The following is a 12,399-nucleotide window of genomic DNA, read 5'->3' as shown; positions in this document are numbered from 1 at the left end:
TCTATCACCATACTTTCCCTTAAACACGTCTGTTGGACTTTTATTAAGTACAATACTTAATAGTTTGTTTTTTTTTTTTAATGGAGAGTAGAAAACGCATTGTGGATGCGTTATCGGCAGCTCCTGTTACTCTCGCTTCTTCTTATTTGTCCCTCAGTCTTCATTTTTTAAATGAATGATTTTTCGGACAAAGGGAGAAGAAAAAGCTGTTTTCTAGGTTGGCAGTATTTTTGCGAACAGTTTGCTGAGATGGCGGAAATTTTCTGTTTCTATGTCTATCCTTGTAGCCATGTCACTAGTAAGGGTGCTGGAGGTAAACGTTTTGTCTGGGCTGACGTTATCCGCCTGATAGTCAGGGACCCGAACCTTGGATTAACCACTAAGGAGGCTGTCCTATCAGCAGGTGCAAAGTACTGGGGCTGCTGTATTGCCATTTGGTGAATGGATTCTGGACCATGCAGTAGCTTCTGGTGGGGCCTCTCGATGCCATACTAGTGGGTAATTGTTACGGCTTTACCTTATCATTAGCTACAAATAAAAAAAAAATTCTTCGTTTCTTTTTCTCTCTTAATTTCCCCTCTCTGTCCTGCTCTAAGTAAATCTGTCGACCTAGTCCACAAATTCCAAAATTTCATCATGACAAGTTTCAAGAAAAAATACACGATTAAACCCGGTTCTCCAACTTCCAACGTAGACCCCTACTACCATGTCTCCTTCTCCAACATCAGGGGTCTTCGTTCTAACCTTCCAGAGGTTGAAACCCAATTACAGGAGACTAAACCAGACCTTTTATTTTTAAGTGAAACTGGCATTGGACAGGCTATTTCCCTAGATGAGTTTGCAATTTCAGGATACTCTAACTTAACTTCTAAAACTGACCCCCAAGATCGTCATGGGCATGGAATATGTGCCTATATTAAAGATAGCTTTCCATGTGGGAGGGACATCTCCAGGGAAGATCCTAACTTACCCTATATGTGCTTCCGGGTTGCTTTAGCTCACACTACTGCATTTATATTTACTCTCTATCGCCCCCATAACAGCGGAGTTACTATCTTTCAAAGCATATCTGAGAAAATTGACCAAGTCCTTTCTACTTATCCTTCAGCTAACATTCACATATGTGGAGACTTCAATGTTCACAACGTCGAATGGTTGACCCACTCAAACAAGACCGATGATGAGGGGAGGTTCTGTCATGATTTCTCCATTGCCTATGACCTCACTCAGATTGTTCAGGAACCTACCCGTGTGCCCGATAATGACGGCCAGTATGCGAGCCTACTAGACCTTTTTCTCACAACTTGCCCTGAACTATGTTCAGTTTCTGTTCTGTCGCCTCTTGGATCTTCCGACCACTCTGTTGTATCAATCAAGATAAAAATGAAATGTAATAAGTCCCCAGACGTACCTCTTCATCGTACAGTATATCGATACACTAAGGCTGACTGGGATAGCTTCCGTACATTTATATCTGATCTACCTCTGCATTCCATGTTTAAAAAGGATGTGTCCTCTATAGTATTAGACCTAACTGAATGGTTAATTGTAGGTATTGACCATTTCATACCCTCTAAAAAGTTTCAGCAAAAACCTAACAGCCAGCCATGGTTCTCTCCAGAATGTGCTGCTGCCATTGTGCACAGAAATCACTTTTTCCACTGCTTCAAACGTAATAGATGTATGGAAACTAAAGCCGTTTTCAGGACTGCCAGCAACCATTGTAAGAAAGTAATAAGGAACGCAAGAGTGTTGTATGCTCAATCTGTTAAGTCCAAAGTAGCTGAGCAGCGGCTTGGTTCCCACCAGTTTTGGCAAATAGCAAACAGAATCCTGAACAGAAGCGTGTGCTCCATCCCAACTATTATCAATGGACCTGAGGTAATCTCGTCAGCATCTGACAAAGCCAAACTCTTTGTCAAGAACTTTGCAGCTAATTCTACCCTTTGCGACCAAGACCGCCAACCCCCAATATTTCCTCCTGTATCAGAAAACACGCTATGTGATATACGTATATCTGTATGTGATGTTGCGAAGCTAATCAAAAACCTTGATTCGAGTAAAGCAACTGGCCCTGACGGTATTCCAATTATAGTACTCAAAAAACTTCAACCTGAATTAGCGCCCATACTTACAAAACTGTTTAAACGTTGTCTTAAGGAGAATAGTTTCCCATCTCCCTGGAAAATCTCATCAGTATGCCCTGTATTTAAGAATTCAGGTGATCGCTCATCCCCCTCTCAGTACAGGCCAATAAGTCTCCTGTGCGTCATGAGTAAGTTGCTAGAATCTGTGTTAAATACAGAAGTAATCAAACATCTCAACAAAAATAACCTTCTTAGTGACACTCAATATGGTTTCCGTTCTGCTAGATCTACAGCAGATGTCCTTACAGTTATATCGCATAGGATTAGCAAATCTCTCGACGGTGGCAATCTTTCTAGGGCAATTGCTCTTGACATATCTAAAGCCTTTGATAGGGTATGGCATAAAGGTTTACTTCATAAGATCGCTAGCTATGGTATAGCTGGAAAAGTTTTCTCAATTATTAAATCATTTCTTTCTGATAGGTTCATAAGAGTAGTAGTTGAGGGGCAAAAATCAGAAGCTCACAGTATTAATGCCGGTGTCCCTCAGGGATCCATCCTGGGCCCAACTCTTTTCCTGATCTACATTAATGATCTTCCAAATCATATCCTTACATCATTTGTAGACATTTATGCTGACGACACTACCATTTATGGTAGCACATCTAAGACAGTAAACGACCAAGTTCTCTCCAATTCTCTCTCCTCTGATCTTGAGCACGTAGTACAATGGGGAAAGGAGTGGCTGGTTACTTTTAATGCATCTAAAACCAAGCTTCTCTCTTTACATCATCAACATTCTAATTCACATTTGTCATCAATTGAAATGAATGGCTCTCGTCTTCAGGAGGCCTCAAGTTTTGACAAGCTTCTGGGCTTGACCATTACTCCTGATCTTAAATGGAACACGTATATCAAATCTGTTGCCAAGGCCGCTGGAAAAATGGTGGGATCTTTCTATCGATCCAGTAGATATCTCACTGCTGATGCTATTCTCTACCTATATAAGAGCCAGGTACGTCCAAGGATGGAATACTGTTGCCACATCTGGGCAGGAGCTGCTAGAAAGGACTTGTCCTGCCTTGATAGAGTTCAAAATAGACTTCGTAGCCTCGTAGGAGATGTCCTTTTCTCCTCCTTGCAACCTCTATCTCACAGAAGAGATGTTGCGAGTTTGTCTCTGATGTATCGTTATTTTCATGGAAAGTGTTCAACTGAGCTTCAATCTATGGTCCCCCCTCGCCAAACTTTCACAAGAAACACTCGTCTAGCTGTAAACACTATCAATAATTTCCCCCACTCTTTATCTGTGCCTAAACCTAAACGTAGATTCCATGAACAAAGCTTCTTTCTTAGAACTGCACGCCTGTGGAATTGTCTTCCGTTTTCCTGCTTTCCGGCTGACTACAATATGGTTGTGTTCAAGTCTAAAGTAAATAAGTTCTTGATGAGCCGTTCCATATAAGTTATCAAATTTACCAAATTTTCATTACTAATGATTACTATATTGATCAATTTCTACTGTACACTCTTTAACCCTTATCCTTGAGTGGCCTCTGGGCCTTGATAATGTGGTGACGCCTTTGTAAAAAAAAAAAAAAAAAAAAAAAAAACTCTGGCTTTGGGAAGTGTCGTGGATCTTTGTCGATGTCTAACCACTGAGCATCACCGGTTTTCGTAAAGAACCCACTTATCACAAGTCATAATCCGATCATTCTTGTTGCATAAATAAGGAAGGATGGCGTGCCTTTTAGTTGTCGTTTGATTCGTGAGGCACCCATTTATCAAGTTTTGTGTCTTTCCAATCTCTCAAGTGGTTAGAAATCGTCGTATACGTTGTGTTTAATTGAGAAGAAAGTTTTGACAGTTATACACGAATTGGCTTCGATTAAGGCTCTTAATTGATCGTTGTCAACATCCGATGGCCGACCATTACGCTCATCTTCAAGACTCGTTTCTGCCACAAAATTTCTTAAATCATCATTGTACTGTGCGTTCAATAGATTTGTTGATATCGCGATCTGTTTCAGCAGCTTTTCGACCTAGCTTGAATTGAAATAGGAAAATTTTGCGAATTTTCTTATTTTTCATCTTGTATTCACCGTACTGAAAAGACAGGATTGTTTTAAAACGATTGTAATTTAAACGATCAGATAGAGAGAAAAAAACGCCCTTTAAAACGATATATAAAGTAAAAGGTATTATAACAAACTTATTTGAGAATGCTACATTTGAATTCAAAATTAAAAATTCCGCAAGAATTTTCCATGCGCACCTAATATATAAATTGTTCAAAACCAATCAGGTTAATCAATCCTTGACGATGAATCCAGAAGGATTGGAAAATGCTGGACTTGTGATAAATATGGTGATTGCATCAGCCAGTTCCTACCAGAAGTGAAGACCGTTATTCGAAAGTCGAAAAAGATAAACAACTGAATAGACATAAAAATCGTCTATTTTATTTAATGGAATGTGCTAAAGAGAAAAAAATGTGTGCGTGGGTATTATATATATATATATATGAATGAGAAAGATGTCTTAAGAGAGAACTAGCGCCTGGAAATTCACAGCAAACGGTGTCGGATAAAAAGTTTTATGAAAATGTTCCGCTAACTAAATCTGCTTTAGCTAAAAATAACTAATCAAATTGGTGTTAAAAAGAAAATACATAAGTTTTGTACACATTTTTATTTAATTTTAAGAATATCTTTAAAAAAAAAAAAAAAAAAAGTAATACTTGATTATTTTTTGGCATAAAATAAATGGTAGTAAGTAGTGCCAACAATATCAGAAGTTACCTGCAGAAGCTCCTTTGGCGTCGCAAAGGACGTTTTTTTTTTTTTTTTCTTTAATATACTTCAACAAAATTTGACTTTCGTATGTTAATCTTTTTTTTTTTGTTCAAAAAATATATTTTAATACAAAAAACAAAACATTTTATACTATTTTCCTTTACAAAAAGGAAGAAATCAATAAATCTATAAAAGTGAGCGTGTCTGCCTGTGTACATTTCCCTACGCAATAACTCTGTCAATTTTCAGTCTACAGACTCGAAATTTGATATTTATACTGAGATTTGGGAAATCTTTGTAATCCATTTTCGGCCAAAAATTTGACTGTTAAGGGGTCAAATTTCAACGATTTGACCTTTGAGAACTCTACCAAACTCCTCGGACAATTTTGGGTCTAAACACTTGAAATTTTAGATATAGGTTCCTTGGACATGGATCTAACTTAATAACTTGATTTGAGCCCCAAACAATAAATGTTAAGGGGTCATAATAGGGGTCAGAGTTTAAAAAATTGACCGCTTTTTTTCTCAACATACACTTCCAAACACCCGGGCAACGCCGGGCTTAAATGCTAGTATTTCATAAAGTAATGTGTTTATAATACTATAACAAATACCAAAATATGAACAATAACATTTTATTCTAGCTAAAAAATAAAATTCTAAGCAGTGTAAGAATAACGTTTTATTTATTTCATGCAAAAATTTGTTAAGTATAAATTGTTTTGTAAAAGATTTAAATGTGAACATTTTTATTTATTTTATTTTTTTTTTACATATTTTCTTTTATGCCAGGCTAATTCTTTTTAACTAAAATAGGAAGTCCGGTTTAGTGATCGGAACATTTTTAAATGTGATTTTTTATTTTTATTTGATATCGCTTCTGGCGAACTTCCGCTATTCTTCTGCATCGCCAGAGACACGCTATACACTCATTGAGAAGATATACACACACATTTACGTACATCAAAAACTATCTGTCGAATATAATACCCCGTGAACCAAGTGCAAGAGAAATACAAACAATTGCACTCAAAGGAGCAGTTAGAATTTTAAAATGATCTCTTGGTTGGAGTGATTGAAAAAGTGAATGAATGTCTAGCATCCGGTAGAGACGCGCGTGCGCTCACACACACACACACACACACACACACACACACACACACACGTGTGGACATAAGATATTTCAAGAGTTCCTATTTACAATGCCTCCCCACTAGACAGAGTTAGACACCAGGATTGTTTTTTAATGTGGAGAAAAGGAACAAAAATTAAACATTTCAACAAGAACTTCTTTATATTGTATTTGAGAACGAACGCGTTGTAGTTACTTGGAAAGCATGCCAGAGGAACGGAGTTCCACAGTACAGACAGATAGTAGAGGGAATTGATTGACAATTTGACTTTTTTTTTAAATTTTATACTTTACCGATTGAGACGTTTTGTTTCTGACTATTAGTGCGAACATCGATGAATTATAATTATGGTTTCCTGTTTTTTGACGGCGAGTGTACATTCGTTTAAAAAGCAAAATGAGATTTTTATTTTTTCTGACGTCATTCGATTACGTCTTTATTTTTGGATACTTCAAGAAAACGATCTTCGTGAAACAAATTTGTGCGCAAAGAATTAGTCATAAAACGGGGGTCATGCAAGGGATGGTTACAGACACAAGTGACCAAAATGTGACCAAAGAAGAATGGACAATGGACACAGAAAATTCATAAAAACATAAAAGGAAAACGAAATGTTAAATAAAAAGATGAAAAAAAGTCTTTTAAAGCAATAAATAAATTCACCCCAAAAAATGGAAATATTTTTAGCATCGTATTTCGATGCAGAAACAAAAGCAACAAGAAAAGTGCGGATAATGGAACCAGAAATGTGATGGAAAACATGGGAAAATGAAGACCTCAAATGCAAATGATAAAAAACAAACGAAAATTTATCATGCAAAAAACAAAACAAAAAAACAAACAATAAAAAGATACGTTTTTTCACTGCATATTTAAAGAGATTTAAACAAAAAAAAATAAGGGTATATAAGAGGGTGGATGGAGAGATTATATATCTATATAAAGTGAAAGACAGTTTTCTGGAACTTCGAGTGAAAATCAAAGTGAAGCATCTGTTTGATTCTCGGAGGTAGATAAATAAGTAGAAACAGATAAATCATTGAGAGGCTATATATATATATATATATATATATATATATATATATATATATATATGCGCGTGTACACACACATATATGCGCAGGCATGATGTTAAATCACCACAGGATCACTCTCGGCCTTCTTGAATGGCATTTAAGATTTATACGTTAATTTCAACAATATTCAAGAGAGTAGGGGAAATGATAGCGATAGCGGGATAGAAACAGATAGAAAGAGAGAGAGACACACAGGGAGAAAGAGAAAGAGGAGGAGAAAGAAAAGGAGAAAGAAAAAGAGGAGGAGAAAGAAAAGGAGAAAGAAACAGAGGAGGAGAAAGAAACAGAGGAGGAGAAAGAAAAAGAGAAAGAAACAGAGGAGGAGAAAGAAACAGAGAAAGAAACAGAGGAGGAGAAAGAAACAGAGGAGGAGAAAGAAACAGAGGAGGAGAAAGAAACAGAGGAGGAGAAAGAAACAGAGGAGGAGAAAGAAACAGAGGAGGAGAAAGAAACAGAGGAGGAGAAAGAAACAGAGGAGGAGAAAGAAACAGAGGAGGAGAAAGAAACAGAGGAGGAGAAAGAAACAGAGGAGGAGAAAGAAACAGAGGAGGAGAAAGAAACAGAGGAGGAGAAAGAAACAGAGGAGGAGAAAGAAACAGAGGAGGAGAAAGAAACAGAGGAGGAGAAAGAAACAGAGGAGGAGAAAGAAACAGAGGAGGAGAAAGAAACAGAGGAGGAGAAAGAAACAGAGGAGGAGAAAGAAACAGAGGAGGAGAAAGAAACAGAGGAGGAGAAAGAAACAGAGGAGGAGAAAGAAACAGAGGAGGAGAAAGAAACAGAGGAGGAGAAAGAAACAGAGGAGGAGAAAGAAACAGAGGAGGAGAAAGAAAAAGAGGAGGAGAAAGAAAAAGAGGAGGAGAAAGAAAAAGAGGAGGAGAAAGAAAAAGAGGAGGAGAAAGAAAAAGAGGAGGAGAAAGAAAAAGAGGAGGAGAAAGAAAAAGAGGAGGAAAAAGAGGAGGAGAAAGAGGAGAAAGAAAGAGGAGAAAGAAAGAGGAGAAAGAGGAGAAAGAAAGAGGAGAAAGAGGAGAAAGAGGAGAAAGAGGAGAAAGAGGAGAAAGAGGAGAAAGAAAGACGAACAGCTGAGAGAAGGACATTTGAGAGGGAGATTTAACATTGTATTATCTTATTTGCAAAATACGAGCTTTAGAAAAAACAAAAGCAACGAATGTTTCAGAAGAATTTGAAATTATGATTGGTGATATAAAAATGAAATTTTTTTTTTTTTTTTTTTGCAATGAAAAAATTTTTTTTCATTTATAAAAATATTTCCAGATATTATCTTTAATACAAAATTCTGGGGGAAAAAATCTAGAATCCTGATAGAAAAGAATTTAGTATTGCATTGGTGCAAAAGATGAGCTGTGATTGAAAATGAGCAAAGTTAATTAAAAGCCAACGAGCAGAACTGCTGAATCTTGAAGAGAACAAAAAAGTGCCAGATGAACCATTGTTTTTTTTTATATATAAATACCTTCGCTTCCTCCTTGGTGATCACCCCCTGAACAGCAACATGAAATGCAAAAGCAATGATGAGCAAAGACGGATGAAAAAATATATATATAAAGTATAGCAATACGAAAGTAATATTAGTTACCTCCATTTTGGAATATTGTTTCTCTTAAATAACTTCAATCTGAGATGGATATAACTATTAATAGAAAGGTTATTGTAGCGAAATCCGACAGCCGAAAAAATGAGTTTTCATTTTAAAAAAATAAATAAAATAAAAAAAATTACTGCTTTTATCAATTTCAACAATAAGCGATGTTATTTACCTAATTGCGATATTGCAACTAATTGTCATGTCACAATTATGTAATATTCAAGAAATATTTAACCAACATCTATTTCTATGATTTAACGAAAAAATGATTTCGGCCATGTTTGTTTTGTCACGTGTGACGTAAACACAAGCGAAATAACTCAGTTTGAATTGACCTAAGTTTTGACAGTTTTCATAAATGAATTACCTGTCTTGCTAATATTCGAGCCATTCAGTTACTATTTAAGCTAAAATTGCTAAAGTCTTTGATAACTATTTTCTTTAATCAACTTTCTACTTAATCGTTTTTCCTAATTTTTGGATATTGTTAATGCGACATGACAGTCGGTAGATGCCATTGGTTTCATTTTAAATTCAATATTTCAATTCTCGAATTTCGCTTCAATGACGAAGAAGAACCAATAGTACTCCATATTTGTACGAAAGTATTCAGAGTTGAATAAAGCTTACTCAGCTAAGTTTTTCTCGTTTTTATTATTGTAATTCTGCTTATCTCTTCTACAACTTTGTTCTTTTAATATTTTTTTTTATTTAGAAATAAAAATTACAAACTAGTTGTAATGATTAACATCATAGATTAACTTTTTGAGAGGGGTATTATCTCCCTTGAATAATAAAATAAATCTCTAGTCTATTTCTAACTATAAACAGTTATGTACGTTATACAACATCCATACTAAACTAAAGAAGCATTGTCATGATCTCATTTTTTGTACGTTAAGAAAAAAAACTTTCGTTTTTTTCTTAACAAAACCAATAACCAAACCATTTTTTTTTAATCTGGATTATTACATATAGGCGCTTCCGTATTTTGTAGATGGCATGGCTGAAAACAAAAAAAAAACTTCTGCACATTTCCAAACTTGTTCCGTTTATGGAAGAACAATCGATATTCGTGTCTCAATATATATGAATAATGGTTTTCTTCCATGAACGAAACAAATCCGTAAATGATTTTTTGAAAAAAAAAAAAAAAAAGAAAAAAAAAGTGATTAGTAAGATGAATAAAATCTTGAATTTTAGAGTTGTTTTATTTTTATAAATTTTCTGTTGATATGTTCAAATGTAAAAAGATATATGTATCATATTCCAAGTTTAAAATATATAAAATTAAAAACCATTGAATTCTGACGAGGTTGTTGATAATGCTCAATTAAAAAGCAAGATATTGTATTAAATTTAGCTAAACAGAATTACCATAACTCGCTACATTGCCTGAGTATGGCTTAAGACTAAAACAGTACATTTATTGTAGTGACTTAAGGTAATTGTGCTTACCTTACTTGAATAATGTATATATATATATATATATATATATATATATATACACACAATCTATTCTAAGGAAATAATAGTAGTGCCTTTTTGTATAGAACAGAGATTTTTTTTTTAACATTAATAACCAAAGTGAGAGGGTGTCAAACAACCGATTCACAAAAAGGAAATGCAAAAAAAAAAAAAAAAAAGAAAAATGTATGTTTGTGCATGCAAAGAATAAAATGGATACGAAAAGATGCAATAATTATGTGTGGGAGGAAGAATTTCGTAGAGAAATGATAACAGGAAAATTAATAAAATTTCCAAGACAAACACATGAAAATTTCCAAGACAACACACATGAAAATTTCCAAGACAACACACATGAAAATTTCCAAGACAACACACATGGAAATTTCCAAGACAACACACATGGAAATTTCCAAGACAACACACATGGAAATTTCCAAGACAACACACATGGAAATTTCCAAGACAACACACATGGAAATTTCCAAGACAACACACATGAAAATTTCCAAGACAACACACATGAAAATTTCCAAGACAACACACATGAAAATTTCCAAGACAACACACATGAAAATTTCCAAGACAACACACATGAAAATTTCCAAGACAACACACATGAAAATTTCCAAGACAACACACATGAAAATTTCCAAGACAACACATGAAAATTTCCAAGACAACACACATGAAAATTTCCAAGACAACACACATGAAAATTTCCAAGACAACACACATGAAAATTTCCAAGACAACACACATGAAAATTTCCAAGACAACACACATGAAAGTTTCCAAGACAACACACATGAAAGTTTCCAAGACAACACATATGAAAATTTCCAAGACAACACACATGAAAATTTCCAAGACACAAATATGAAAATTTCCAAGACAAAAACATGTATTTTTTTTTGCAAGGACATAAATCTGTGGTTCTAAACTACCGTACCATGGCACATTGGTGTGCTGTGAGCAAGGTATAAGTGGAAGTTACAAGTTTTAGATGGAAAAGCTTCCATATCGTTATAAATGGAGTTGTTTGTGTTAATAAACATTAACTCTCACATTTGTTATGCGATATTAATAATTAAGCATAAAAAGGGAAGAAATAAAACGTATAATAAATCGTTTACATTTCTGAATTTTTGAGATGAGGATTTTAATTTTTTGGACTACTGTTCTCATCTTGAGTGTCATTTTCACAACGTTTCGGTCGATGTAACCTCAGGCTTTCTTCAGGTGTATCTTGTTGAACTCTGGAATATTTTTGTCAAACTTGGGAATTGGTCGAAACTTTAAATGAATGAAACCCTTTATTTACTTCACGGGAGTAGCATGCTCTTGTTCTGTCAGCCATGACTGAAGAGAGGTCATAAGTATTTCGCAATAGTATTTTTTTGTCGCATACACTTCAGGAGAATGTCATTTTTACAATTGCTTTTTCCAAGTACTCTAACCACTGCACCATAGGTCCTTGCGAGTTCAACAAGATACACCTGAAGAAGATTGGAGGTTACATCGACCGAAACGTTGTGTAAATGACACAAGGAGAACGGTAGTCAGAAGAAACCAAATAATACGAATAAAGTTTTTGTTTAAAATGTTTGATATTTTGAAATTTCCATACGCATCATTGGTAAGCATTGATAATTATTGATTGAAACATTCATTTTCTTGTGGTAGGTATGCTGCAAAAATGTAAAAAGTTCAATAGTGTACCGCTATGTAAAAAAAACTTGGGACCACTAGCATAAGTGATAATGCAAAGGCAATGATAAGCATTAATTAAAAACAAAAAAATAGAGAGTGTGTAGTTATATATTGTATTAAAGTCACGTCATCAGTTACCTCCTTTTATGAGATTATATCTCTTGAATAAAAACTCAGTTTGTATAGATAATAGCTGTCTATCGATATATTAATGGCAGCAATAACCATAATGAAAGTGTCAATGTAAAAACTTTTGGATTTTCTTTTTTTTTTTTCGAAAATGAGATATTTAATTTTTTTTTTTTAATTATTTTTTTTTAATTAAAGTAATGAAAATAGGGCTTGAATATGAAATAGTGTTAAGATATATTAATTACAGTGGGCGTATATATATATTCCTTTTATAAATTTACAGTGGACTATATATATATTCCTTGTTATAAATACTGTTTTTACTGATTTGGAAGCATAAATGCATGAAATGAATTTTAAAAACTGATCAAAATTGGAATAAGGATTCTGG

The 12,399-nt window shown here is 34.6% G+C and overlaps 1 protein-coding gene across 1 annotated transcript in view; it reads right to left on the bottom strand.

Annotated features, from left to right (window-relative positions):
* LOC145268427 (uncharacterized) overlaps window positions 1–12,399 on the bottom strand; it is a 346,335-nt gene that overhangs the window by 58,370 nt on the left and 275,566 nt on the right. Inside the window, exon 9 of the mRNA XM_080123988.1 lies at window positions 8,565–8,591. Within this exon, the coding sequence (XP_079980114.1) occupies window positions 8,565–8,591 (27 nt within the window). The remainder of the gene's footprint in view (window positions 1–8,564; window positions 8,592–12,399) is intronic.

Source organism: Euprymna scolopes, chromosome 43 (assembly GCF_053919585.1).
Source record: "Euprymna scolopes isolate OS-2025 chromosome 43, ASM5391958v1, whole genome shotgun sequence".
NCBI lineage: Eukaryota > Metazoa > Mollusca > Cephalopoda > Sepiida > Sepiolidae > Euprymna > Euprymna scolopes.
The sequence above is the reverse complement of the archived record's forward strand: the minus strand, read 5'-3'. Positions and strand labels throughout refer to the sequence as shown.